At 35.9% G+C, this 24929-nt stretch overlaps 1 protein-coding gene across 1 annotated transcript in view; it reads left to right on the top strand.

Moving 5' to 3' along the window:
• LOC129219293 (unconventional myosin-VI-like) overlaps positions 1-24929 on the top strand; it is a 92028-nt gene that overhangs the window by 53473 nt on the left and 13626 nt on the right. Inside the window, exons 23-24 of the mRNA XM_054853632.1 lie at positions 10334-10441; positions 23676-23779. Coding sequence (XP_054709607.1) covers positions 10334-10441; positions 23676-23779 — 212 coding nt within the window. The remainder of the gene's footprint in view (positions 1-10333; positions 10442-23675; positions 23780-24929) is intronic.

Raw genomic sequence — 24929 nt, 5'->3', positions numbered from 1 at the left:
TAATTTTGTAAAAAAATTCATTTTTAAAAAAATTAATTTAAATTTCTCAGAAAACAAAAAATGATTTTTTTTTTAATTCTAATAAATGTTGTGTATTTTATCTTTTTTTGTGCAAAATTTCAAATTGGGATCTCAATAGGATCATATTTTTATGAATTTTTGAATAAAATTTGACTTAAGAAATAATGGTACTTTCAGATTCCATTTAGTTAAAATATGGGGCTCTCTTACTGGTGATGGTCTAGTGAGTAGTAAGTAAACATGACTATGCTTAATATAAGCTGGTATGAACTTGTAGATTGGTAAATCACCCCCCCCCCCCACCATACTACCACTTATTACCTTTTTACTTCCTTTTACAAAAAAGGAAGTATTGTATTCACGAAAAAACTTTCACTCAAAAATCGACCTTAATTTCCATTTTGCTCACCCCGGAATGAATGTTGAGTTTTTTTGACGCGACCACATGTGCATATATACCTAAGAACATATAGACGTCCAAAATATCCATTTTGAGGATTCCCAAGTTAATTACAACGAGTTTTCTTGTGACGTCTGTATGTATGTATGTATGTGTGTATGTATGCATGTGCGTACGTATGTCGCATAACTCAAGAACCGCATGTCCTAGAAAGTTGAAATTTGGTACATAGACTCCTAGTGGGGTCTAGTTGTGCACCTCCCCTTTTGGCTGCATTCGGATGTTCCTAAGGGGGTCTTTTAACACCTTTTTGGGAGGAAATCATTGTTGATATCAGTGCAAACTCAAGTGGTGTTATAATTTGGTGGACACTATCGCCAGTCTTTTGGTCGCTGGTGACAAATTTGGCGATTTTTTTTAAAATCTGGTTTCAATTTGGCCACTTTTGATTATATTTAGAGAGTTAACTATTGAATCCCATTAAATTGCAATAATGGGGAAATAACGTTAAATTGGTGTAAAAGGCAGTCATGTGATGCACAGGGGGGGGGATGGCAAACACTAAAACTTGGGAAAACTTTAACTGACAAAAATAACCAGAGGTATACTCTAGATCCACCCTATGCGCTCAAACATTTTTTAGACATATTATGTATATGATGCATACACATGTTGTGCATAATGGATTACTGGGAGTATACTCTCAGAAAAATTGATGGAAACATCACTGAATAGAACCACTCATTTGCAGCTTCTTTTTTTTTTTCAGAAAGTGGGATGGTAGAATGAGGGGGGGGGGGGGGAGCAATCTGAAATGAAGCTTAACAACATAGAAGGTTATGCTCAAAAGAGCAAAGTTTGTTTGATTTTTTTCTGCTTTTAATATATGTATAGCTACATCTCACTGCTTTACTCTTCTTCACAACAGAAATTAAAAAGAAAACTAGCAATAAAGAAAAGAAAAACAGCTGCACTCCAGATGTTATAGAAAGTTATGTTTGGACAGACATGTATGATCTGATATTTTGATTTATTTGAGTGAAAAGAATGGAAAAACATTAAAACAACATGGTGGAAACACTATTATGCTATGATCTTGGGGTAAACTATTTCTTTCCTCCTTCCGAAATTGAGGTTGGTGCTGGGGTAGGGAATGAAATGAATCATAACTTTCCTTATCAGATATTGAATTAATCAAGTACACTTTGTGAAGTTATGATCTAAAAAAAACACTTGGTCCGGAAAAAAAGAAAACTTATGGGGTAAAAATAATTCTCAATTCAATCCCTTTGTAAGGCATGATACTAGTATAGTGTTATAATAATATTCATATCCTATCGTACAAATTAATCGTATGGTATGGGTTAGAGGAGGGGGATATACTTCGTTTTGTTTTAAAGAACATTTACTACACTTGAATAAGTTTACTATTCATTTTGTTTTATTTTATTTTTTTACATTTTGAAAACTTGAAAAAAAAATTTAGAATTGGTGATGTTGGGGGTGGGAGTCGGATACCAATGTCCAACACATTACACAAGTTCATACCAGTTAATTTCAAGCATAGTCATGTTTACTTACTACAGTCGAGTCCCGACTTACACGAGGGATGCGTTCCAAGACTCTTCGCGTAAGTTGAAATTTCGCGTTGTGGAAAAATATATTCATACAAATTTTTTAAAGCATACCAAATACTTTTAGGCACTTATAAACACCCCTCAAACTGTTCTAAAGCATTTCTTAACCATTACAGTTTCTTCCATAAAGAACTGAACTTTTACTGTGTTTAAAAAATAAAAAACTGTTATTCAACATGAAATACTTAAGATGCACAAAATGAATGACCAATAGGAATAAAAGCTATAAAATAAAACAACACGGTACGCACTGCAGTAAAATTAAAATGATGCACAAAATAGTACTGTACAATAGATACAGTAGCAATATTTACGAGTTAAAAAATGAAGATACAAGTGATGATTTATGCTCCAAGATCAGATCGTTATTCTTATCTAATACATTTTTAAATACAATTCACCTTTTATTTAAAATGTTTCAATTTGTGGCTACATCTCCTCTACCTGATCTTTTTATTAACCCACAATGCAAGAGCACGCGTAGCTTCCATTTTCATAATTTTTACTTTGCTAGACTGCTCTGCAAGCTTCAATATTGAAACTAAGTTATAAACTTTTACGGACTTCTTTTCATTTTGACTTTTAATTGTACATATGGAAGATTCACTCATACTTGTTGTTGCGCTACCTTCGACGTTTTGTAATAGGGAAGTTTTCGATTTTTCAATTTTATTTTTATATGATAGAGTGACATGTATGAACATCATATTTGAAAAAAATTTTGCGATACGATAAGTAGTTTTTTTTAAATTAATTTTTAAAGTTCAAGCGCTTGTGACATCAAATGGCATAGGAAGTGAAGTCATGCGCTCTTCCGATAGGGAGAGAGCCGAAGGTCACGCATTCGACTTCAAAGACGAAACGTAAAAGGCTTTCTCCTCGCATTTAACTCCTCGCGTTTCTGGAACATTAAACCTCTCATCCTCTCGAAAATATTCGAATATCTCATTGGTGTTACTTGAGGAAGATTTTTTAGATTGTGCTTTAACGAATCCGGCCTCCATAGTGTGTTCAAAAGGATTATTGAATTTCTAAAAAATAAAAATTTCAGCGCGCTCAAATTGTCCCTAGGGAAAACAAGGGATCTTCGGCGGAAGGCTGCTCATTCACGCCCTGTGACGTAATCTCGTGACGTTTCAGAAGAACGCACTTTTGCGCGTGGATTTTTAAAAATTCATTGAAAATCAACCACGGTGTTTTAAAATTCGGCGATGGTGAATTTTTTAGTTTTGAGGGTCAATTAACAATATCCAATAACCAAAATATGAACATTTAATAGATTGCAACTTCCCTATTGTTCAAGCATATCGAGAATCTTAGCCTTTTTAATTTTTTTTTATCAAACTTTCTTTTTCTTCACATTTTCAAACTTTAGATGAAGGTGACACTAAGGTGCCATTATGGTTACTTGATGCACTAGACTAGTTTGGCGTGGGAACTTTGGCTGTCAGTGATACTCAAAGGGATGTAATAACATTCACGAAATCAATATTTAGTAGCCAATAACGAAACTGATACTTCCTTCTAAAAAGAAATCATGTTGTGTAGTCCAGGATCTGACAGCACTTCTGTAGGAAAGTTCGAGTAGGGACAGTTTCTTTTCAAAAATGTTTAGTAGGTGTCCTAGAAAGTATTTTGGACTCGGGTGGACATCCGCCACCTGGTCACTTCTCCTGCTATGACGTCATCAAAGATGGCAGCCGCTCGCTCTCATAAATGCTTAGTACTTCAAAGGGAAGATTGAGTACGGAGAATTTTGCTTCAAAAATGTTCAGTAGGTGTCCTAAAAAGCATTTAGAGCTTATGTGGACATCTGCCATATCGTACATTTTTTAGCTATGACGTCATCAAAGATGGCGGGCCCGCACTTTCGTCCCCATATAAGCCCAAATTTATGTTAATAGTACTTAACCAACAAAAATGAAAATTTGGCCAGTAAGTTACAATTACTGTTTTTAAGACGAATAGCAATGTATTGTTACTGCTGCCATTAATAACTATTTTTTTATTTTTTTGTTGCACTTAATAAAATTATATTTAAAAGGGGTTGTTACAAGTTGGTTTCAAACCAAACGCCCCATATGAAGGGCGCCCATATGCAAAATAGTAGGGGGTGCTCAGATATTTTTCCCATGGGTTAGGAGGGTATTTTCTCCATGGAAACCAATTTTAGGGCAGATTAGAGTCATTAAAATATTTAATTTTTAATAACTTATTCATTAATGGCTGGAGAATAAATGTTTTTACATTTTTGCAAAGCAAAAAGTGCCAAAAGCAAGGAAGTTCTAATTTTAAAGGGGGGGCAAGCCCCCCTTGCCTCCCTATATGTGTGCCCTTGTTGCAAACCTGTACTATTACACTTACAGAAAGAGCAACAGGTTACTTCATTTGCTCTACAAGTACAGGAAGATTTTGCACATTTCAAGCAATTACATGCTCCAATAAAATCGGTTGGAAATCTCTGTAAGTTCTTTTCTGGCATCAAATCATCATCTACCACTGCAAAACCAAATTCACAAGGATCTAAGCAACAGCAACATCGTCAATACAATGCTGATGTAGGTATGTGTAAAAATATGATTTTAATAAGTGGCTCTTAGCACTTCTGCTAATAGGCGGCAAGTTATTAGTGTCAATATTTTTCGCATGATGATACAGCCAGAACCTAAGTTCATCTAAAGATTTACAGAATGACCCTTTCCGCAGTACTTGCACTAAGTATTTTTCTGCCGATTTAAGGCTTTGCTCTATATAAATCCAGTCAGATGATACGCCAAAACTCTCCAAATACTCTACAGATGCACAATGAAGAGCAGATATTTTGGTACGAAATTTACTTGTTTAATCTGATCCAGGTAGTACGTGGATGGCAGGAAGCAACGAACATAAGTTTTCACCTTTTTTCAGTGAATATCATTAACAGATAAGAATCGTGTAAAATCACCAACTCCAGTACGCACCCAAAGTTCTTAAACACCAAATCGTTGAAGAGTAAGATAGTGAAACAAAGTTAACACCATTATATCAGTGTCGGCGCTAGCAATAATGATTTTAGTGAACACACACAGGGATGCATGTTTTGAAGAAATCAACATTCTGAATTCAGCTTCCTCTACTGTCAGACAGTTTAATTCTGGGTTATTTATCTGTTTTCCACTTTGCACAGATGTACAGTTAAATATTACATCATCCTCTTCATCACCATGAAAGGCACTAAAAGTGTGATTGGTATTATGTGGTGTTTGGAGTTAAAGAGGCTGTCACTGTATCGGCAATGAACTTTTGCAACATCAGTTTGTTTCTTGAAGATCCCCAAAAGCTGCTGAGTCGGACAGGCAATGGAATATATCTTCTGAGATTTTGACCACATCTATAACGATGCTGCTACCTTGTCTTTGCACCCTTTCACTTTTTAGGAGAAAATTTGCGATAACTGTCAAAAATGTAATGTACTCTTCCACAGTTCTTGGTAATGCTCCTGATGTATAACGAAAAAGCTGAAATAGCTCCACCAAAAGTTTTATTATCATTTGTCATAACCTTCAGAGTTCATGACGTCAACTATAAAACAGGTTTTGTCGTCAGACTTGAACCAGGTATCATCACTGGTGCTACCATGTTTCCAGCTCTTTTAACAATGCACTTTTTTTGTTATTTTACCATTAGCTCTTGGTCATTGAACAATGAACAGTTTTCAGATAGTTCATAACGAAAGAGCTCTTGCATGTCATACGAACGAGCCTGAGCTATTTGTATCATTCGGTGAGATGACTTGTTCGATATCTTTTTAATAACTTTCCTTGTAGCACCTATACTTTGTGCTTTGGTGCAATGAAATGGTGGCAACATGGCTTTATGGAAGGTGCTTGATATTCTTACTGTTTTGTCCTCGTATCGTGTTTTCTGCAATGTACAATACATCTCTTCGCCGGTCTTAAATAATTTTAATATCTTTTCCTTTGTATCTTGGGAAACCAGTGCTTTTGTTAACAGATTGTGCAATGGATTAGGAAGCATATGCATATAAAACGGATTACCTTTGTTCCCCTTCATGAACATTTCATGCATCTCTGGGGCTGTCTTGGTTAGTCTCCTCATGTCTTCTAAATACAGAGAAAACCATCGCTGATAGTTGACACAGTCAAATACGGCAAATACTGGTTGAAGTTTCTGCACTGTATTTAAATGTAATTCCCAAAGACCTTGTCTATCTGAACGAATCAAATTTCTGAGAAGTTGGACGTGTTTCATAAAATTGTCCCAGTACAAAAATTGCCCTTACATTTTCCTTCCTCGGCTGACAAAGCTCTCAAAGTCCGAGAAGAGTTTTTCCACATTACCATCTACATCTATATGATCTGATTTTTTTCCCCAAGCCAAAGAAATATTCTGCTGAATGTTCTGTAAGCTTTCAAACTCTGTAGCGCAGGACTCAATGGAACGTTCTTCAAAAAAGATTTCGCCTGCAATCTGAACATGGTTTCTCCCAGCATGAACATCCCCTTGACACCTCTCACATAATTCTTTCCATGTAAAACCAATTGTAGCACATTTACTCCAAAGACTGAACATTCAATAAACACATCGGATATTCCACTTCCTCGAAGATATTTACCTAAAAAACATAGCACATTTTTAGCCATATGGAATGCACCCAACACCAGTGCAATATTTGAAAATTTATTAGGATTGCTAAGTTGCACTTCGCGTGCAATAGCGTATACACCTTTGTCACAGGTTACTGGTAAATAATTTATCAGTAACTTGCCATCTTCACCTTTTGATTTTTCCTTCTCATTTTGAAGCTGTAAAAGAAGTTTCTTATGACAGTATTGCTTATAGCATGCATTATTCATATGGTAGTACAACAACTCTTCCTCACTTAACGCGTTCAAACGCTAAGTAACTACGTCATTTCGCAATGGCCCTTATTTTTTCACGACCATTTTCTGTACTTATCACACTATTGTTGCTTTTATTACATATAATGCAAGTCTTTTCAACTGGTTTAAGGTCTCCTATGCTGTCTTTTGACACTCTCGACAATTTAATAATATCCATATCTCAATTTTATTTCGATAAATCTCGAACAAAAGAATAATTTAGATTAACAGCGTTTCATCATCTCAAAAACCACTCTCAGTCTCACTCATAACACATCATATAATTCAATGGCTGCTATTTTACTACTTCGAAGAATAACAACGCGCTCGAATGTTATCTCTGCACTGCCTATAGTGGCGCGCTTAACCCGTTCGCACCCAGCGTCACGCGGACGCTACGCAACGATTCCTCTCCTATCAGCCCAGCGTCACTTATCCGCTACGCGCTCTGATCGACGCTGTAGTCCCAGCGTCACGTATATGCTTTCTCGAAATGGAACGATTGAATTGAATTTTTAAATGATACTAGATGGCGCTAAATGGCTATAACTTTGATCATATTCGAGTCACATGGTATTTGACCTTCATGTACACGCTTTAGTTTCTTATTTGGGCCTCTCAATGGGATAGATTTTTTTTTTTATGTAAACAACAGTGAATCACTGCTCTGCGCATATGATTTATGAGGTCTCAATTGCTCTTGCTTATATCTTTGCTTCTCTTTTTTTTACGAGTAATTGAAAGAGATATACATCTAGCTGAATAAATTATGGGGGAGGGAAGGAAGGTTAAAATATTTTCGCGTATGTGTTCCAGACTTTTGGGATTCCCCGTTCAATGAGAGTACAGGAATGAGTTCAAGAGGCCTGAAGTTTATGATTATTTTTGAATCCTTTCTGATATTGTTCTTCTGTATTTATTCTTTTTCATTTGGGGATGGGAAACTGCAATAAAAATGATTAGCGAAGTGAGTGAAAGGGAATGTTTTCGAGTGAATTATGAAGCAGTTTTGAAACTTGTCGCGTGGGAAATATAACTAGTTTAAATTCGTTGACCTAAGTTGTTTTAATCAAAATTATATAAGGAACATATTTTTTTGCTACATTTCTTTTTCTTTGATTCCACACTCACGATGTCAAACTCTAACTTTGTTTTTGTGCACATATCATTTAATTTTGTGCACATGGTTAAAGTTTTAGTATTCTACTTATTTCGTTCCTTCTAATAATGTAATAGTCTTTATATTAGTAATTAGTAATCAGTAGTACATTGTTTAAACAAAATTAAAATTTCAAGCCATTATTTTGAGATGCTGATTTTATATGAATATTTTTGTTCAGTTAGGCTTAACTGCTGTAAATGCTCAGGCCGATGGCGGCGTCCCATTTCAGAACGTTTGGTCCCGTAGCTGCGCTTCGCTGGTCCTCAAGGGGTTAAGTGGAGTGACTAATGAACATTCTGATTGATTAGTCACACCGGGTGAAAATGGCAAAAATACATTTTTTTTCGTAAATAGTTTCTGAGTATAACTTTATACGGTTATTCAACGATTGACAGTTGAAAAAATAATTTTAAAGAATGAATTTTAAAAAAAGAAAATAAATAAAAAACAATAAAATAAATTTTTTTTAAAACAACGTTTTCGGGAAAACTTTAACACTGTAACTGAAAAGTAAAGTAGTTAATATAAATTAGTATAAAAATGTGCAAGAATTACGCAAAAAAAGTCAAGTATTAAAATAAATATGAGCATTTATGTGATCGAGATGCCGCCATCTTTGATGACGTCATAGCAGGAGAAGTGACCAGGTGGCGGATGTCCACCCGAGTCCAAAATACTTTCTAGGACACCTACTAAGCATTTGTGGAAAAAAATTCTCCCTACTCAAAATTTCCTACAGAAGTGCTGTCAGATCCAGGACTAGTGGGCGAAAAATTCGCGTTAGCTCTAGAATTCGTTCCTCGTGAAAAATTCGCGTTATAGTCATTTCGCGTAAGTTGGATCGCGTTGTAGTGGGAGTCGACTGTACTCATTTGACCATCACCAGTAAGAGAATCATATATTTAACTAAATAGAATCTGAAAAATATCATTATTTCTTAAGTCAAATTTTATTCAAAAATTCATAAAAATATATCGCATTGAGATCCCAACTTGAAATTTTGCACAAATAAAGATAAAATACACAAAAAAATTTTTGAATTAAAAAAAAAATTCATATGTTTTCTGAGAACTTTAAATTTTAAATTCATATTTAAATATTTAAAAATATAAATTTTTACAAAATTATTCATGTTGCCATATTATATTAAACAGCAACTAATGTACTTTAAAATGCTTTTTACCAAATCTTTCTATCTATATTTGGTGCTGAGTTATCGTCCATTTTATGTTCAAGCGTCCATGAAAAAAAGAGGGTTTTTCCAAAAATCAAAGTCTCATAAATAAAAAAGTAAAAGAGATAAAATCTAAAAACTTGAACTTCTGATTACCTTGAAGGGTACAATCGATGAGCCAAATTTCAAAGAAATACAAAAATGTGAGTGAAAAAATTTCTCAAATTTTGGATCACTCGACATGGAATGACCCATAAAGGTTTAAAACTGTCTACTTTAGGCCCTTAACACTAAAACATGAAATTCAATATGGCCATTGCCACAATGTCTCTGTTTACTTGGAAGAAGCTATACTCCAATAAAACTGATTACAGATGGGTAAAATCCTGAAAGTCAAGTTTCTGACAAACAATGCAAATTTTTGCAACACAATGAAAGTTATAATTTATTGATACTTGAATTCACATTGCTTCAAGAAATAGGAAAAGTGTTAGAAACGAATTGAAGTAGTTATGCACCATTAAACTCTTATAGTATGACAAGAGTTAAAGTATAACAAAAATTAATTAAAACATGGCTAAAATAACTTGACCATAAATCGAAACAGAGTAAGTTACCCTGCAATTCCTATTCAACACAATATCTTCGCAAGATATAGAAGCAAGACAGAAAGATAATGCTTCAAGTCAATTATTTTTCCTCTAACCATTTTCATAGTAAAATACAGCAGCATGTTTAAGGATGCTTTTCTTGATGTAATTAATAATCTGTTTAAGTAAAATGACACTATGTGTGTAAAGCACAAATAAAAGCAATTAAAAGCAAGTTAAAAACTCAACAAACAGTTGTTTTGAGGCTATCAAATGCAATAGCTGTTTGCTGATTTTTTAACTCACTTTTAATTGCTTATATTTGTACTTTATACACCTATGTCATTTTACTTATTCCACAGTACAAAGTTTTCAACTGCTTTTTTACAATTATTTAGTTTGTTCTTGTTTACAAAATCTTACACATTTTGTGTATGAATTATTTATAAAGTGTTATTCTTTATAGACAGCAACAACTTCATCAAGAACATAGTGATCATGAGCTCGCTCTGCGTTTAGCTCAGGATATGAATGGAATACCTGATGAAGTTGTGACTCCTCCTCCACTTCCAAGGTAATTTTCATTTATATATTTTTTCATTAATTTATTTACTTTTCATCAAGTTTCATCAAGTCCTCCAAAATGCCAATATACACCTGAGCATTTACTGTTCCTTGCACAAAGTGAAACCCACCAACTCCTTGATCAGAAATCAGGGTTCGCGTTTACGCGCTATAGCGGGTTTTTTACGCAAATTCGCGGGAAAGGGACGCAACTTCCGCGAAAAATCGGGTCCCAGGGACCCAGAAAACCCAAAAGATAAGAACCAGAAAAAAAATGGGAGAAAATGCTAAAGATCTATTTAGTAAATGCTTTTAAGCTTCAAAATGACCAGGAGAATCAACAGAAAGGGACTAAAATGACCCTATCTGTTTATCAGCTATTCAAACACACCCCAATTGTGGACCAGTCAATGGAATTTTAGTGATAAGACTGGAGCTTACAGCGACCTCCTGGGCAGAGCTCAGGGAGCAAGTTCACAAATAGCCCATTGTACTGTATTCTGAGAATAAGCTTTCCCTCAACTTTTATCTTGAGGAAATTCCTAAAAACAGAAATGAAGACTAAAAATGAGAGAGGTTTTCAATGCAATCTTCAGGATTAATACAAGACAATTGTACAGTAAAAATATTGCAATTTGGCATTCATGTAACCAGAATTACTTTTGAAAATCATCATTTTGCATCCCCAATAAAAAGAGGGGAGAAAAAAATGGCGAACATTTTCCAGATCGCGCTAAACACAAAGAGTTCGGAACTTTACATTTTTCTTGTTAAATTGCTTATGAATACTTGAATTTTATACAAAAGCACTTTAACCTTGTTCTTTTTCTAATAATTCATCGCTTTCTGATGGGTTATTTTTATTTGGACTTGCAAAAGTCGGGTATTAATCGATCGCGCCATTTTTGCGCGAAAATAGAACAAAAATCATAACAGATATTTTGAACAAGTCTAAATAAAGTCAAATACACTGATTTAAGATTGCAAATGAGCAATTTTCACACTCATATGAGAAAATGTTTCGTTTTTGCGATCGCGATTTTTGCGTTGGGTTCATTCGCTTGCGATTTATTATTATTATTATGTAATTGCCAATAATAATTGGGAAGGGGGGGGGGGTCTGTTTGCTTTTTTCACTAAGAAAAATTTCCAGGAAAACAAAAGTTAAGGGAGTGCTTTTTGCTTGATCAATCAGAGGCACTTGTTTTATATTTTATGGTAAAACCGATTTTTAAAGTAAATTTTGAGTTAATCTCATTGTAACTGACCAAATAGTTTCTCACATAACTGAGTCTTGCAAGTGTATTATTTGAAAATAATTGCAATGATAAAATCACAAAAAAATTAGGGCAAAAATAACCAATTTATTTTATTTCATGCCTTCCCCCCCCCAAGTATAAATATTTTTATATTATTCATTTACATACTAAGATTTTCTGTTTAAAATTTAAGGGACTCATTTTTTCCACCAAAGGACCCAAATCTATTTCATTAATGGGTCCCTGGGACCCATGTTACGGATAGTTGAGCGCGAACACTGTCAGAAATACATCCTCAAATCATCTGGGATATGGGATGCTTGACTGTGTGTGTTGAATGCTGTCTGGATGATATTCCTCTCTTTTGCGGTGGCCATCTGACCCCTGCAGATTGAATTTGGACTCGTCCGAAAATACAACTGATTTCCATTGATCGACAGTTCACCCTTGGTGAGCTTTTGGGCAGTCTATACGCTGTTTCCTCTTTTTTTTTTTTGGTCAACAATGGCTTCTTTCATAGTCGACATGACACCAAACCCGCACCACACAGTCGTAACCATACAGTAGACGTTGAAGTGTTGTCTGTTCCGAAGATTGAGTCATATCAAATACCTGTCCTGCACTGCATTGGATATTTGTGGACGACCACTGCCACTCTTTCTTAATGTGCTTTTGGTGCTCTTTAGCTTATTCAGTAGTCGAACAACAGTCGATTGCGAACAGTTTATTCTTTTTGCTATGGAACGTGACGACAATCCTTCTTTGTCCAATGCAAGAGCAACACTCTTCCTTTGTGGTGTCAGTTGAACGTATTTCGACATAATGCAACTCATAAGTCCAGATCGTAAATGAATGCATCGAACATTCAACTGGTTTTTTTATACAGTTAGAAAGATGATGCAATCTTACACAATAGCTTTCTTCATGTACTGATGCCAATTCGTGTTATGTGATGCATGAACCGTTAAATATTTCGTAATTACTTATAAATGCTAAAAATACAGTGAAACCCCTCCTAACGGACACCCCTTTAATGCGGACACCCCTCTTATGCGGACAGTTTTTAATTCCCCGGCAGAGAGACATTAAACCTAATGTATAAGGAACCTCTCTCGTACGGACACCCTCAAATACGGACACGGACACCCTTTTCGAAGTCATTTACATTGATATATCCTTTTTTGCGGATAGTATTTAAAACTTGAGAATTAAATAGCTACTCCATTGAAAGGCTTCATTTAATGCAAAGTCGACCAGCTTATACGGAGATAAAAAAAATATTTCTTTGCAATTTTACTTTGCATCTACTGCGTAGCAAAAAATTTTCAGCTTGACACCGAAATGCAATTTTCATTCCAAAAAACATCATCAAATCGTCAAAAATAAAAGAAAAGAAAAGAGAAAATGATTATTCTGCAAGTTTCTGTCTGTATACCCCCACCCTCCCCCGTTGCCTTGTTCCTTTTCAGATGACTAACAAGCAGGCGTGTTGTGTCTAAGTGGAGCCGAGTTGACGCGCCATCTAACAAAAATATTTTATAGAGAGTAAAAGTAAAGCCAATGCAATATCATAAAGTAAACTTAAGGGTAAAAGCATTTAGTTGTTTCATCGTTCTCATTGAAATGGCTCTGAATACTCATCGTCAGCGTCGTACTCTTTCTCTTAAAGAAAAAATTGAAGTTATAGATTTCGCAGAAAAAAATAAAATTGGAATACGGAACATTGCTGAAAAGTTTGGTGTGGGACGCACACAAATTTGCTGTATATTAAAAGGAAAAGAGAAGTTTAAGAAAGAATGGTTCATAAATGGAAAGAAAGAGAAGAAAAAAGATTTTCCTAAAAGTAATGCCCTTGCAGTGGATGAAATTGTGTTTAAATGGTTTGTGTCCGCAAGAAGCAAAAATATTCCGATTTCTGGCCCTATTTTACAAGAAAAGGCGAAAGAAGCAGCTACTGAAATGGGTATAGAAAATTTCAAAGCTTCCAATGGATGGTTAGATCGTTTTCGAACGAGACATGATATCGTTTTTAAAAAAATATGTGGTGAATCCATGGATGTGGATGCTGACGTTTGCGAGAAATGGTTTGAGAAAGTGCCTAGTTTGATTGAAAATTACGAGCCATGTGACATTTATAACATTGATGAGACCGGTTTGTTTTATAGAGCTCTGCCAGATAAAACCTTAACTTTACGGAAAGAAAACTGCTCTGGTGGCAAAATCTCCAAAGAACGCTTAACAGTTTTGTTGGGTGCCAGCATGGATGGTACAAAATTAAAACCAGTTGTCATCGGAAAAGCAGCCAGACCTCGGTGTTTTAAAGGACTGGATATAAAAAAATTACCTGTAGACTGGTATTCAAATAGAAGAGCGTGGATGACAACCAGTGTCATATCTGATTGGCTTGTAACTTTTGATAAGAAGTTGGGGAGAGAAAAAAGGCATATTGTTATTTTTATGGACAACGCGCCCTCCCATCCCAAAGACTTTCACTTGAAAAATATAGAAATAGTCTTCTTGCCAGCAAACACAACATCGAAATGCCAACCTATGGATGCTGGGATAATTCAAGCATTTAAAATTCAATACAGACAACTAGTTATGAAGCATTTAATCAATAAAATGGAAGAAACTAAAACAAGTAGCGAATTGTCCAAAACAATTGATGTGTTAGATGCAATCAGCTGGGTTAAGCACGCATGGAAGGAAGTTAAAAAAGAAACAATAGTAAGTTGCTTTAATCGCGTTGGATTCAAAAAAGGATCTGCCACAGAGGAAATTGACAACGAAGTTGATTGTGACAATGATGGATCCGATTTGCAGTCGTTAATGCAACAAGCAGGGTTCACAAATGTGACCGCTGAAGACTATGCTCCCATCGACGACCAAGTTTTCACTGAAGAAAGCGAAACAGAAATTGCAAGCATAGTGCGCGAAATTAACGAAGATCATACAGTTGAGGATGACGATGAAGATGAACTGTCCGTAAAAGAAGACGTTAAAACAATTAAAAATGTTAACGAAGCTTTAAGCGTATTAGATGGACTCAGGGAATTTTCAATTAAACACAACGATCCTAAAGGACAATGCACTTGGTACAAGAACTTAAGATACATTTCGAAAATGAAAGACTTTCATCGATCAAAACATATCAACAGACATCAATCGAACAATTTTTTAAAAGTACAAATTAGGTATGTAATTTTTATGCGAACCTGTTATTTAAATCTCTTTGAGTGTGCAAAACTGTAATATTTGAATTTAACCTGATAAAATAATTGTTTATTATGTATATGTTGGTAAAAACTAGTAAATTAAAAAAAATCTATGCATATGAAAGAGTAGAATTCACACATATTTCATTTAAGATTTCAAAAAACATAAACAAATAACTAAAGTTAATTAAATTAAAAAAACCTCTGTAAAGCGGACACCCCTCTCTTACGGACAAAAAAGTTTGTCCCGTTAGTGTCCGTAATAGAGGGGTTTCACTGTATTTGAATTTCATGGGTGATGAAATTTTTTTTACCACCACTGTATATATGTATATATATGGTCTTTTCAATATTTTTCACTTTTATTATTATTATATACACTCAAGAGCCAAAACATTATGACCACACCTACATTTTGCAATGAACTCGCCTGGAGGACCTGGAAGGCATGTGATCAGGTGGAAGTGGTATTTAATTGCTGCTGGAGAGTCTGAAGAATCATTCTTTCACTTACTTCTGTGTGTGATGGGAAAGGCTACGGATCTAAGCGACTTTGATAGAGGGCAGATTGTAATGGCTTGAAGGCTCGGAATAAGTATTTCAGAAACTGCACGACTCGTGGGTTGTTCGCGACCTACAGTTGTTAGTACTTATGCAAAGTGGAGGAATGATGGTGAAACCAGCAGTAGATGACATGGTATTGGACGTCCACACGCTATCGAAGAAAAAGGTCGTCGGAAACTGTCTCGCAATGGTGCAGCAAAACCGGAGCCTGATAGTGGCTCAGCTGACAGCCCAATACAGTGCAAGGCCAAGTAGAATAGTATCGGAGCACACTGTTCAGCTGACACTATTGGATGTGGGGCTACGCAACAAACGTCCCGCTCATGTGCCTTTGCTGACCAAGCGTCACCGCCAACTGCGCCCTCGCTGGGCCCGGGAACATCGCGACTGGTCCATGGATCAGTGGGAGAGAGTGGCCTGGTCAGATGAATCACGTTTTGTCATGCATCACGGCGATGGCCGTGTCAGGATACGCCGTCTTCCGTGTGAAATGTTGCTCCCTCAATGTACAGTAGGTCATACACAGGCCGGTGGTGGCGGTATAATGCTTTGGGGGACGTTCTCTTGGGCGTCTCTGGGACCCATGGTTGTGGTACAGCAGACACTGAATGCCACAGGGTATCTGAACATCATTGTGGACCAGTTGCACCCTTACATGGCCTCTGTTTTTCCAGCTGGAAATGGAATGTTCCAACAGGACAACGCCCCGTGTCACAAGGCTAAAATTGTGTTGGAGTGGTTCGAGAAACATGATGCTGAATTCCAGTTAATGTCCTGACCGTCTAACTCACCGGATCTCAATCTCATAGAACACATATGGCATGTGATGGGATGGCAGCTCAGAGTTCAAAGACCACCAATTCGCAATATCTCGGATTTGCGTGACAATTGCTTAAACATCTGGTACACTCTGTCTCCGGCCATCAACCAAGGACTTGTGGTATCCATGCCAAGGCGGGTTGAAGCTGTGTTGCGCGCCAAAGGTGGGCCAACTCATTATTGACAGGTGGTCATAATGTTTTCACTCTTGAGTGTATATTTATATATATATCTATATATATATTTTTTTTTTTGAAAAATTCAAAAAATCGGCAAGCTTCTACAATTGCAGCATACATTTTTTAAAAAGAAATGAAACTTGTAAAAAATTTTAAACTTATTTTGTTAGTTTCTTGATTCTCTTTTCAAAGAAGCATAACTATGAGAAATTATTAGTGTATCCTCATATATACACTCTGTAACAAAAAATATATGCACCCAAAAGAAATTGAGCTATACTCACGAAACTTGGCAGGCATGTAGTGTATAAGGAGATAAGAAGATGGTTAAAAATTCAGAATAAAAGATAATTTTTTTAAGCAATTACAGCATGCAAAAGTTTACAAATCAGTAAGTAGTAAAGCCACCTCTGGCAGCTATACAAGCCGAAACATGAGGTGGCATCGAATCAATTAGGTCACTTATGACCCCCTGCGGAAGATCATGCTATAATCTTTGCAACTGCGTCGCTACTTCCCCTGTATCCCGGGATGGCTGCAGTTGCCTTCCCAGCAAGTCCCAGACATGCTCTATTAGGGAAAGGTCTGGTGACCTGGCAGGCCATGGGAGTACGTCATATCCCTGAACACAATGTTGAGAGAGTAGCGCAGTATCTGGACGAGAATTGTCCTGCTGATAAGTGGCACCAGGCTGACTTGATAGCATGGGCAGAACAATCAGCATTAAAATGCTGTCCACGTATCTGGGAGCTGTCAAAGTGCCTTGGAGAACATTTAGAGGTGATCGTGTGTCCCAAGAAATCGCACCCCACACTGTCACACCTTGTGAAATGGCTGTATACCGCTCGACAACAAATGCATGATTGGAGCACTGGCCGGTGCACCTCCACACATGTGTACGGTGATCATCAGCACTGAGAACTGAGACTGAATCGGGATTCATCGCTAAAGATCACACGCCTCCAGTCTGTTACACTCCAAGCTGCCCAAAGTCAGCAAAAATCCAGTCGACACTGCCTGTGAAGTGGGGTCAGTGGCAAGCGTCTTAATGGACGTCGGCACCTTAAGCCAACTTCGGCCAATTGTCTCCTAATGGTTTCCCTTGACACCACCGGATACGTGGAAGGAGATAAGTGGCGTTGAATCAATGCTAGCAACGTTGTCGGTGCCGACGTGGCCGCTCTTCTGACTGTGTGATCCTCGCCTTCATTTGTGTTCCTGGGACACCCTGACCCTCTGCGACGGTAGACTCTCTCTTCCGTGATCCACTGTTGCCAACACTGAGCAACTACCATATCACTCCGACCGATGGGTGGCGACCAATACTCCTGTTTGACCAACCTGCTTCTTTGAGGCCTATTATACGGCCCCTATCAAACCCTGTCAGCTGTTCGTACTGCCGCCGGTTATGTCTTACAGGCATCTTAAGTCACAATACAGTCGACCGAAGTCAACAGATTCGATTGAATAGCCCTACAGCACAAGTACTCATGCTTTTAAACTCTCCCACCCGTGCAACTCACATGCTCATAGCGCACTTAGCCTTGTTTCATTGGCGCTGAAATTTAAATCATTTGCATATCGGCTACCAAACTGCAACTGTGCCGAGTTTCATGATGGTAGCTCTAATTCTTCTAGGTGCATATATTTTTTTGCAACAGAGTGCATAATAGCGAATGATCAAGTAACACTCCTAACATCATCGACAATGAAACTCGCTCTACGGCATGATAACTTGATAATATTTTTTGGTAATGTTTGACATGCAGGGAAGTGCTTTATAGTCCAGTCAAATTAGGTCGAAAAAGGGCCAAACCCGGAGACTCGAAAAAAAGAATGTGCACCTATACCAAGTTGTTCAGTATCATAAGGAGATAACGTACCAAAAAGTCCCAAGAGTTTGAGCGTTATGGGGGGAGGGGCAAAGAGGGAGCTCAAAATGCAGATTATTGCTTTATTTCAGCTGCATTTCCAACACTATTCGTTTTCATGAAAGGGTAATTGAATAAAAGTTGAATGTGGAACAAATTACAAACACTGCAAGTACTATTTTTACACACATTCATCATTAAGGGAGGGGGAGGGGGAATTGACCCCCTCCCCTCCCCTTTGGATTTTGAGATATATGCATTCTATATATATATATATATATATATATATATATATATATATATATATATATATATATATATAGAGTGTATTCCCTTTGCTCCCCCCCCCCCCTCCCATGAGTAAATGAAATGACGGGCCTAATCATACGTATCTCAATCCAAAATAACGTTGACACTTATTTGTTCATCGCATAAAAAATAAATTCCGAAGTGCATTCGCTTTGGATTTTTTAGATCTGTGCTTAAATATGAAATTTCATAGATTCATTTTTGCCGATGGATATTATACTAAGAAACTTAATAGTAATCCTATATTTGAAGTGGTTTTTTTTTCGGTTGTAAGTTAAAATGGCGTAGAGATGGCATTGAGATTTAATTCTCTTGTACGCAGGCTCGAATCTGTGTACCTGCAGACCCAGCAATGCGGGGGGGGGGGGGTAGTTCAGACCACTTAGGTGGTTCCATGGCTTAAGAAACCAAAAAACGTTTAAGAAACTAAATAAAAGCCAATACTTCAAATTTAAAAGCTGAAAATGTTTTTATAATTTTTTAGTAAAAATTTGACGAACTATAGAAACTCAACACATAGTATTACTTGTGAACTTTAGCGAATCTTAATTAATAAAAATAGTTTAACAGGAGTCACCAAGTTGTGAATTTGAAACTAATTCTTTTTAATGATAAAGTAATATACTATGCACAGAAATAATCATTAGGAATCCTCAAAGTTTTAAAATATAGAAACGAAAGCACACACACACACCAGTTCTAAAAGTTTGAAGGACAAAAACAGAAAGAAAATTTGGTGGTCGTATGATTGCAGTTTTGCATTGTACTGCGTCTACGTCCGTTTTTGGGTCTCAGTGTGAATCGGATGTCGGAATGAATGTTGAATGTATAGAAAAGGGGTAGTTTCTGAAATCTGAAAGGTAAGACATTGCACCCTAAGCTCAGGGCTTGATTACCCAAAAGGCTCGGGAAGCTAAAGCTCCCCCTCGGAAGCCCAAAAATTACTGAAAAACTGCTTAAAAATTCCAGAGTCAGCTTTTAAAGGTACTGCAAACATTAGAATTGGTTCGATCAAATTTGTCCGAAATATTACAATGCACTTTCATAACAATTTTGTGACAGGACAAATCTGTTTCAGCAACTAATCACCCTTTATTGTTTCGAATTTCAGTGAAAATGTTTGTAATTTACAAAAATTCTATCTGTCAGGTAGGAGGAGAGGTTAAACATTGTTCTGAATTTTGCTGTGTCACTTTTAAAAATAACACCTGTAGCAACAGTGAATTTTATTTAAATGTGCGTTGAATTTTTAGAAAAATTTCCAACACAGAATTTGTGAGGCCCTGAAATGAGAAGGAGCTTTCCCACTTCAGAGGTTAATCAGAGCCTGCTTAAAGTCTATAAAAATAATTTGTGTTTTCTCTTCACTTTGCAGATTTTCCGCTCCTATTTCTATAACCTCTGTTGAGTGCAGAAAAAATGTAAATGCACCATAGGAAAGAACTCATTTAAACGATGTTTGTTTTGATTTTCAAGCGTAATTTTTGGCATTTTTCAAGTTTGAATTGCTTTTTTCCTTGGAACATTTTCAAAAGTAAAAACTAAGACTTTTGCTTCCAAATGTATAATATGTTATGTTTCTGAAAAGGTTTAAGAAAAAATTACAAACCTTTTACTTTCATTTAAAAAAAGGAAATGACAAAGAATCTCTGATTTTTTTAAAACCTTTTGTTTTTGGCAAGAGCAAAGATTATATTGCAAATCTCCCCCCCCCCCTCCCTTCCTGTGGTTGAAATACTAACAAGTATGTCACTAGCGGTGCTGCTTCGGTTCTAAAAGTAGCCATCAATTTTTGACACTTAGATCCGATCATTTACCGAAATTCAGTGTACTATTTTCGCTCAACGTTTTTAATTGAGATCGTTCATAATCTTTCAGTATTTCAGAATAACAATCAATCGAATGCTGATGAATAATCAATTCTTTTATCGTTTGTACAGTCAAAATTCGACAAAGTGTGTTTAACATCTGTTCCTATCTTTTTACATTTCAATCCGACCCGCTTCTGTTCTTCCTGGGGGCATAACATAAATATATTTTCTGTTTACTTCAAGAAAAATGTAGGTTTTCACTTTTGAACTTGCATTTCCATTAACATACTATTTTAAAAGAATGTAAAAACTTTTTTGTCTCCAAATTAAGGTATTTCTGTGAAAGTTTTGCTTACAAATGAAATTAAAGAACAAAATTAAATTGTTGAAAAAGCCGCATTGTGGTACATTCCTCCGTGGTCCTAAAACATTTGTCTCGAATGTATGACTATAAGGTTAGCAAAAGAAAAATGAGCTAAAATGGCAGAAAATGTAGAACATGAAAAAAATCGGAAAAAAAGGTGACACACTAAATGTGTTTTTGTCACAAGCATATCATTCCCATTATTGAAATTATGAAATTCTGACTAAGAAGTTAAACGTTATTCATACAAAATCCAGCGTCTTATAAACTCGGCCAATGAAGAGTTAAAGATGTGGTTTAATCACTGAATAACCAGGAAATTAAAACCTTTTATGAAATTATGAAGACTGAATAATAAGGAAGTAAAGTATTTCAATTATCAAAACTAAACATTTTTGAACAAATCATTCAAATTACGGAAACACATGGTGAGGAACAAGACAAAGCTAAAAACCACATGAAACCTAAATCTGGATCATGTTTTTAAAGAACTTCCCTGTATTAAATTTAATCTGGTATAATATTTGTCAGAAATAGACATTGAAATGTCTGAAAAACACGTCAAAAATTTGTATTTTGACCCAATTAAGCCCATCATTTCATTAACATGGAAGGGGGGGGGGGTGAGGAGGAGGGGAAGCAAAAGGAATGTACTCAAAAAATGTTATTTTAAAAACAATAAAACACGAGCAAGGAAACTTTTTCATTTGTACAATGTATCTCTCAAAAATGGGGGGGGGGGGGAATCCCCCCCAAAGACATATCTTTTCAAAAAATATTACTTGTAATATTAGTTATATGTACCATATTCAACTTCTATTCAATTACCCTTTCATTAAAACGAATAGTGTTGGAAATACAGCTGAAATAAATCAATAATCTGCATTTTGAGCCCCCTCTTTGCCCCCCTGTAACTCCCAAACCCGACGCTCAAACTCTTGGGACTTTTTGGTATGTTATCTCCTCATGATACTGAACAACTTGATATAGGTGCACAATCTTTTCTTTGAATGTCTGGGTCATGACCTAATTTGACTGGACTATTATTTTGACAGTGCTGAACTGGATCCTGCAGCTTAACTGTTTGACTAGTAAGACTCATTTTAGGACAATGAAGAAACAAAAAAGTGTTCAACAATGAATGCTATCTACTGGAGTTAGGGTTAAAATTTCAATTATCAGATTATCACTAAACAGGCAATTGCTTCATTCAAATGTTGAAGCAATTTTCACCCATCATACCTTGACGGACATTTTCCTAGTTTAAAATAAATGACTAAATAAAATGCAATATGTTACAACGACCTCTGGTTATAGTACCGTATTTTCGGGAATAAGCGCTGCGGTGCATACAAGAAAAAAAGTAAGAAAATTGCCGGTGCGACGCATATAACGGGTGGGGTGGACATAGTCTTTTTTTTATTTTCAAGTTTAAAAAAAAGTTCTAAGTTTAAAAAAAAAAAGTAGAAAATGCTGCTAATAGATGGCACCACATCGTTTCCTTTCATTGCCAAATCCTTAGACCTTGGGCGACAAATTAAGCTAAGAAAGCACCTCCCACCAAGGGAAGGTGTGTCAGCAATTGCACGTGTTTCACTGAGGAGAGAAAGGCTGATCTATGTGGTCGAGCAAGCCTTATCGCGTCGGAGCAAATGAGTTGGGAAATCCTTTTGCCTTGGGTGACAAGCTAAGCAAAGAGGGGGGAGAGAAAGTGAGTCAGCGATTGCACATGTTTCATTGAAGAGAGAAAAGCTGATTCATGTGGGCAAGCAAGCCTTATCGCGTCAGAGCGAAGGTGTCAGGGAGAAGAAGTAGCAAAAGTACTAGTAAGGAAGGGGGATGGACATCCAGTTTTGTAAATGGAAATTACCACCGCCTTGACAAAAGTGGGTTGCTCGGTCTACTGCAGCCGTTAAGTTTAAGGTAATAAAGGCAGAAGCAATTGGAAATCGTCTTGCTGCCAGAGAGTGGTATTGATGAGAGATGCGTTTGCCGTTGGAAATCGGATAAATTAACCATCGAAAGTGATGGGCAATCGAGGGATGCCGAAGGCAAAAAGTGCAAAATGGGGATTTTTAAAGGTACCAAAACTATGGTAACCGGATTTTGTTTGGACGACAGGGATCGTTATAACCAGCATCGACTGTATTATTTAGAAGTAGGCTAAAACTTTGGTTCAGATTGAATAATAAAATAGAGGTGTTTTATGATGGGAGCAAGGTTCTTGGATCTCTTGTAAGAGAGCAGTATGGGAGGAGACTGTTTGCAGAAAAAGTCCATACAGACTTGAAGGCATGAATGACATCACCTGTATTGATATGCTGGATTTTTTTTATGCAGCCAAGTTTATTCAATTTCAAAATAATTATGTAACTTTAGTGGAACAAAAGTAGAATTAATAGTCAATGTCAAAATTGTACTATGTGGGAATACAGAAAGATTGAAATACTAAAATAATCTTCACTTTCCTCCCTTTCATGAATTTGATTCCTGCCGCATATTAAGATTGAAGAGAAATCTACTCTCCACTTAGAGATTTGAATTTTCCCCCATTTTTTTTTTATTTGAGTAATGGAATTCATGATATTAGATAAATTAAAAAAAAGACCTACCCATTGTGCGTGTTATGTGCAGATTAGGGTAATCTTATGGGATAGATCAAAGTAATGGCTTTAGTAAAATATTTCAATTGTGTGAGAATTCAAAAAGGTTTTTACTAAAAGTTGCTGCTTGTATTTTCAGATGCATGTCATAATTTCAGTTTACTCTTTATTTATGATATGAAAAGTGAAAAAAAGATAATTGTCCGAAAATAACTTTTATATGAAATCTTTTTTATCCATCTGAACCTAGGTCTGCTTATGTCTTGCAACAGCAGGAACAGCTTGCATCCAAGAAATATGATTTGTCTAAATGGAAATATTCTGATCTACGAGATGCCATAAATACGTCTTGTGGTATTATTAAATTCTTTATAAATTGCCACTTTTTTAGAGCTATATGAAAATGCATTTTATAAGTATAAAAAACAATTTGTAGTTTAAGCATTAGTACTTGATTTAGTTCTTAGTAAAATTATTTTCTAATTATTCATGCATATTTAGATTCTTTTTTCTGCATCTAAATATGTAGAAACTCCCTGTTTACTCAATTTTGAATATCATTTTATAGTTTATGTAAGAACAATGACTTGTTGTTATTGTATTACATTGTAGTTTGTGTAAACATGTATTTATGTTTTCATAAGAATTGATTGTTTTATATAGATTGAACTGTTTATGTTAAGTTTTTCAGTTACTTCCCATCACTTCTTTCTGATTTGATCTTGGTAATATGTCTTATCTTCATTTATGTAAATGTTCACATGTATTAAACTTTTACTACAGTTTAATTTATTTTACTGTATGAATTCCAAATGTAAAATAGTTAATTGCAGGGTGCGTACAGACTTCTTAGACTCCTTAGATTAACAAAATACTCCTTGGAATTATGGAGAATTGAAGCAACTTTGTCCAAGAATGGTCCGAGAGTTTAAAACCAGGAAAAAAATAAGGATTTTATTGTAAAATCTAGGTTTTTATTTCATTTATGTACTTAATTTTCATTTTTAGTGCTAGGAGTTATCCGTATTGCAATCAGCCAGCTCTGAAGCCACTTGAGTTATTTGTTTTGAAACGATTCTTTTTCAGAAGAATATCCCCCTCGTTTTATTTTGTATCTGCTCTGTTAACACAATTTAGGTAAACAGACTGCTCTGAAGAGAACTCATTTTTGTTGAATAACATGTAGATCTTATGTCAAAAGAAGTCATCAGCTAAATGCTTAAAGGGGGTCCGGGACACAAAAATCCTCAAATTTTGCAATTTTTTTTTATAATTTGAAAAATTGCTCCGTTTTTTTCTGCTTAAGACGACGTTTGAATCTTGTTTCTACCTTAAATAGAACGAAAGTTATAGTTATTTTTGTTGCATGCATCTAACGAATGTGTACATAACTTTAAAACTTTAAACGCGTTTTTCTCCATGATGCAATTTTTCCCGATTTCTTGCATTCAAACTCTTATAAGTCAGGAACCGATAGAGATAAAGTAATGAAACTTGGAGCATA

This window comes from Uloborus diversus, chromosome 3, assembly GCF_026930045.1.
Source record: "Uloborus diversus isolate 005 chromosome 3, Udiv.v.3.1, whole genome shotgun sequence".
NCBI classification, from domain to species: Eukaryota; Metazoa; Arthropoda; class Arachnida; order Araneae; family Uloboridae; genus Uloborus; species Uloborus diversus.
Note: the sequence above shows the minus strand (reverse complement) of the source record. Positions and strands in the feature narration are given on the sequence as shown.